At 43.7% G+C, this 6000-nt stretch overlaps 1 protein-coding gene across 4 annotated transcripts in view; it reads right to left on the bottom strand.

Annotated features, from left to right (window-relative positions):
- Positions 1 to 6000, bottom strand: part of FBXO38 (F-box protein 38) — a 35225-nt gene that overhangs the window by 12380 nt on the left and 16845 nt on the right. For all 4 annotated transcript variants that reach the window (XM_083718812.1, XM_083718814.1, XM_083718815.1 and 1 more), the window contains 2 exons: positions 3551 to 3730; positions 1420 to 2118 (listed from right to left, as the gene is read on the bottom strand). In XM_083718812.1, the coding sequence (XP_083574938.1) occupies positions 1420 to 2118; positions 3551 to 3730 (879 nt within the window). The remainder of the gene's footprint in view (positions 1 to 1419; positions 2119 to 3550; positions 3731 to 6000) is intronic.

The raw sequence follows: 6000 nt of genomic DNA, 5'->3' as shown, positions 1-6000 counted from the left end.
CCACGTACCTTCCGCCATTCCTCTTCTGCTCAGAGCTGTATGGAGCAACAAAAGCTTGTCTCGGCCTCTACCAGGTAGCTGGAACCTCAGGGCAGCTGTAAGGGACAAGCTTTCTCTATGCCCTTCCAGCTCAGTCTCTGCCTGCTGGGTGGCTGAAACTCCACCTTCTCAGCAGGCGCAGAGAAAAAGCAACCATGCCTATGTCACAGCGGGAGCCATCCTCTGAGCCAATCTGATTGATAGCATCATTGACTGGTGTCTTGCGAAAGAGTCTGACCTTAGCTGATGATCTCCCAAACTGGAATGAATCACCTTGAATTGGAAGTCATTATCTGGTCTTGCTATGTTTAAGGGAAACTGCTCTGAGAAGAAGTATGCAGCAAGAAAAATATCTCTTCTGATAAGAACGACTGAAAATGAATGATTTCCTGGAATCTAACAGGTTTTTGACGAGCACACATTTAGGAGCAAGTCTGAACCAGTCCTGCCTTTAATCAGGTTAAGGAATAGAGATCTTTTTTATTTAATTTTGCTTGGAGTTCTATTACCTTGTGATTATAGGAGAAATGGAATAGAGAGAGAAGTATTTTTTTTTAAATAAAACTGTTCTAGAATATATGACTTTTACACTGCTCTCATTGAATATGTTCCTAAATTTCTTGCAATTATTTTAACCATGTTTTATGTAAAATATATATTTTTGTAATGGGAGCTTGGTAACAAGTTTGCTGAACCTACCATTTATGTGCCAAACAAAGCCTCAGCAGAAGGTTGCTCCCTCTCATGGGTGAAATACCAGTTAAGCCCGATTCCTGGAAATAACTCCTAACTGGGAGGTATTCGTAAAAACTTCCTGGAAGCGGCTATAAATGTGGCACCTGCACCGTTCTCATGCAGTTCCGAGCCAGAAGTTTCTTTTTGCTCTCTGCTTACACTCAGCAACACTCCCAGTCTCCAGCTCAAGAACTGGAAGGAAGACTTGGACTTGTTCTGCTTCCCAGAGCCTGGATGGCCCATCACCTAAGATGGCTGAACCCAGCATAGAACTGCTCTACGCTTTGAAAAAACATATACCAGAAACAATATGATATAGGTGTGGTGAGAAGTTTCAAAGGCTTATGTGATCACAGAATCCAGTCAATATTCACCAAGTAGCTACCAGTAAGCTTATGCTTCCATTTTGAAAGCAGGCTTCAAATCAGATTATAAGTATTTGTATTTCAAGGAATCCTCCCCCCCAAAAAAAAACTCTCTCAAAGAGCCAGTGCTCAATTATCAACACCCCAAACAAACCAACACAAGAACAACAGAGAGAAAATGGCATTTCTGCTCTCACATTACGACAATGTGGCTGGTCCTCGCCCTTCTTTGACAATAATGCACTGCTTTGGTGCAAAACTTGGATAAATGAAACCATACCTGACTGAGATACCAGAGGCACATGGGAAAGTCTGCTTCTGGCTCTCGTGAGAGGCCGGCGAGGGTAATCTTCATTATATTCCATTTCATATCTCCCTTGCTGTGAAGGAGGGCTCCGTTCCTCATTAGCAGTCCCACAGACTCTCTCATTAGTCCTCCCATTGCTGGCCTCCCCTGAAGAGCCACAGTTTGGTAATGTTCTTAGGGAGAATTCCGCTCCTCTCACATTTGGCCCATTCATACCACAAGCTCCACTGGTAGATGGGCATTCGCCACCCGAGACGCCATTAGTCCTCCTTTGCTGGTTCTGGGGCATATAGCAGGAACACCTGGAGCACAATGGCTTCTCCTCACTGTCCCTCTCGCTGGAGCTTTCACTCTTGCAGAGACACTTCCCAGAGTCCTCTGTTGCTGTGGAGGGGGCCTCGCTGCAGCTATCAGACGTTTTCATGCCATCTGGGCTTGGAGACGCTGCAGTGTCGGAGGCCCCCGGAGGCCCAGTGCCGCCACCACAACCAGGGTAACAATCCTTGCTTTTGTTCCTTTCCGCTGTCACGTCACTGGCCGCTTTCATATCCGCTTTAATTTGCTCACTGGTGACCTGACAGCCTTTCTCACAGCTGCTCTCCTCAGAAAGAAACAGTTTGACCCGGCTGGCATTGCACCTCTTCCGCAGCGGAGCTTTGCCTTTACCACTCACTGCAACAACAACAGGGACAAAAGGGAAGAGAGCTACGAAGTGATAGAAAGTCATGGAAACGCATCTCGCTAGTTATCAACACACCCCAGACAACCTGGTGAGACACCTGCTGCGACTGTTGCAACATTATTCCAAGCAGGGTAAGATATTGTGCAGATATGTTGAGTTACTTCACTTACTAGAGGTTCACGCCTTGAATCAGTATGTTTAAGCATATTGGGAGGAATTCAACATAGCACTAAGCAGGCTGCTCTGTCAGCACAAGCACTTCTACTTGTCTGATGGAGTGATCTGCCCTCTTCTCCCCCTGCCTATGGTTCTGGGGGTTCCTTCCCTGCCCAGGGCTAGCTGGAGGCAGGGTGGGAGGAATGGGAAAGTCTTTTGTGCTAGCAGAAGTCCTTGTGCACACTTCCACCGGTGGCACTACTTAGTTGAATCTGACCCACTGTACTGCACACAGTCAAGCTGCTCAACAGGCTCAAATTAGTTGTTGCGCCTAATTTCTTCTTACGGTAGCTACCTAGTTAACAAGAAACATTTACAGCCCTGCCATTTATTTATGAGAATCTTAGTTTTCAAATAATTTCCTTTCTTCTTGGACTATGTTGTTCAAAAGATATGTTGATAGCGCCCCCACCCACCCCTGATGCACTTACACCTCAAGTTTACACTGGCATACTTTTTGACCAGAAGGTATGGCTTGTGGAAAAGTAAAATGTCTATAGTATCCTGGCCTCCTGCCTCCTATTTTGCTGATGTGCCTTGTCCCCACTTTAGATTGCAGGGAGACTGTGCAAGAAAGACACAAGCCGTGAAGAAAGAAAGGTAACTGGGATCAAATCCCTCAGGAATCTGCTAGAGAAATACATTACAGATGCTTAGCCTGTCAAATCTTAGCAAAACATGTCGAAGTTTTCATCCAAAGCTTTGAAGTTGTTCAGTCAATTCTGAATGAGCCTACATGCAAAAAGGATTGCAATTCACTTTAGAATTCAATTCTACATTATGTATGAACTTGGGGGACTGCAGTATAGTCCAACCACAGAACACAAACCAGAATCAAACTGTTGTACAATTTGGAATTACAAATTGAACCGCAATCCAATTGATGGAAACCACCCAATAACTGTGATCAAAGGGACTATGAATACCAAGTAGCCTATTTCAATTACAGCAGAGCTCCCTCACACAAGTGGTTTTGGTGGCAACTACACCACCACTGTCAAGTAAGAAGGCATCACTCTTGCAGCTGATCTGCAGAAATATGGAAAGAACAACAGAAATGGACATGAAGGAAATCTATCTATCTTTCTAAAGCTGAACCACAACCACTGTGAACAACATTCCATAGAAAACTTGTTTGTCATTTTGTGCTTTGTAACACAACAAGGAATATTTTTACGACATGTATGAAGAAGCAAAGGTTCTCACCTGAGGGCTCCCGGATTTCCACTGAATCTCTGACTCTCTCCTCTCCATCTGAGTAATTTTGTGCAATGCTATTTGTAATACAGGATCTTGAGGTGGCTGTATTCTCATCCTCATCTTCACTGTCTGAGTCGTGGACAGTAATAGGTGCTAGCTTTACATTTGGCTGAAGGCCACTGGGCCCTGGAAAAGAAAAGGAAGTTCAGCAACAAACTAGCATGCTTTCCAGAGATCATGGTGCTTTAATTCACCTGACTGAGCAACTTACTCCTTCGAAAATGCATACAAAGTAGTTGGTTTTTACATGGTTAGTTGGCATACCTAAGGACCTTCTGCACTCATACACCTAGCTAGGTCACTCTTCACAGTTCCCCTCAAACACCAACAACACACAACACAGTAGAAAAGAACGAACAAAACACAACATGTACTCCATTGTGTTTGGATCTGGTGTTATTTTTAGTGTTATGCTGTGATCTTCTCTTACTATATTGGCCCTTTCCCCACCAATTTGATCAGCCCACTTCACAATCCACCAATCTGCACTGCAATTAGCAAACACAATGTGCTTTATAAATTGCAGGCAGTGTACTGAGACTAGAGAGGAAATCCAACAGTCCATCCACCATCCAAATGGACACAATTGACAAAAAAGCTTTTCCTTCCCCTGCAACCCTTCTACACTGCCCTTCCAAAACTGCTCTAGAAAGTTAGGAGGCCTGCAGGAGCAGGTGAATATTTGTATGTGTGGGTGACGGAAGGGCCACTCAGTGTTGGCTATCGCCATACGTGCTTATTGTTTCTTGCACAAACATGAAAAAAGCAAGGAAAAATTAAAGCCACAAGGTATCTCACAGCAGCAAAGATGTTTACAATTAGAGGTGGGCTTCAAGACTTCTATAAGGGTGAAAAACAACCACCTCTCCTTGGTTAAGGCGCAATATGTGTACAGGCATCTCTGTACAGTGTAGGACCCTCAAGAAGGCGGGGGGGGGAGGCATTATGTAGATCAAAGATAGAAACTGAGGAGAAATTATATGTAACAAAATGAAGCAAAGGAGAAGGATCTGGACACAGCCAGAATCAAAGCTGAAACAATTTGAAGCACGCATACAACTGTGTGCTCAAACGCTGAATTTTATCTAGCTGTACAAACATCAGGATGATGGCAAGAACTCAGTTTTAGAATTTCTTATTCCCTAAACTGGAAATAGATCTGGGAAATATTGACAATGTGGTGATGTATGAAGAGGTAGCTCTGAAGCTGGTGATACTAATTTCCGCACTGTTGATATTGGGCAGCAAAATGGAACCATCTCCAACTTCTTGAGAAAAAGCAGGTTAGCGAAAGTAAGGATGAATTTGTAAGAGAATGGCAAACAAATGAGGTGCCCAATCTCATTTATATCCCCTTAGCATTTACCGAACAGAGAAGCAGTGGGTGGAAGTAAGCCCATGGCCAACTGTGGGATCAAATTGATATTTTCCTACCTAGCAAATATAGCTGCTTATGATTAGAACGCACACTGCAAATGGAACTTTTTTAAAAATCAAGAAATTAACCACACAACATGTTAGAGATTTTCAGAGGCAGCACGGAAGCATACAAACTGTTTCACAACTATTCTTGGTTTGACTTTAACGCATCTGTGAAGAGCTCCAAATTAGAGTGGAGCACAGGAAGCACTGCTTAACACTTTATTCACAGGATATTACCGTGATCAAAACCCTGCCCCCTCCTGGCTACTCTCCCCCTTGCAGGGGAAACCATACTAGGTCATCATCAGTTTGGCCCTGAAGGAAAAACAGCTACTGACACGGTGGAGGTGCAGTTCTGATTCAGTAAACAGCCTAGATGGAAGAGAATGAGCCGCTCCCCCCACCCCAATTAAATGCATGAGTAGAAAACAGAAACTGTTTGGAGACATGCCACAAGTCTCCCACATCAAGTCAACTTTGATCCTGTGTACAAAGATATCTAATGTGCTGTAAAAACAAGTGACTGAGAACAAGCTGCTTGGGTGATTAGTACAATTTGCTAATACCAATTCAGCTTCTCCTATTGGGGGCTCCCTTATGATGCTATTAAAAGGTTGCAAAGAGAGGAACACTGGCCATGAGACCACGTGCAATCAAGGCAACTCAAGACACAGCATATGATCATCTTAAACACCTCACAAGTTATTAATTACACAAAAGTATAACTGTCAGGTAATACATGCAAGAACCCCAGTCACCTGCATTGCAAACTTAACAATCAACAGAGGATGTCTTGGCAGTCAGAGTACAGCTAGTTGGAGCTTGCAGATCCATAGTTCAAGTCTTGCCTTGATTATTTGGCCTTAGGTAAATCACTATTGGCCCCTATATCTGCAATATGGAGGTAATAATAGTGGCTTACCTAGCGGAAGTGTGCTCAAGATTTCTGAGATGATGTGTACGAAACTCTTTTT

Source organism: Podarcis gaigeae, assembly GCF_964106915.1.
Source record: "Podarcis gaigeae genome assembly, chromosome: 2".
NCBI classification, from domain to species: Eukaryota; Metazoa; Chordata; class Lepidosauria; order Squamata; family Lacertidae; genus Podarcis; species Podarcis gaigeae.
This window is presented reverse-complemented; position numbering and strand designations above follow the sequence as displayed.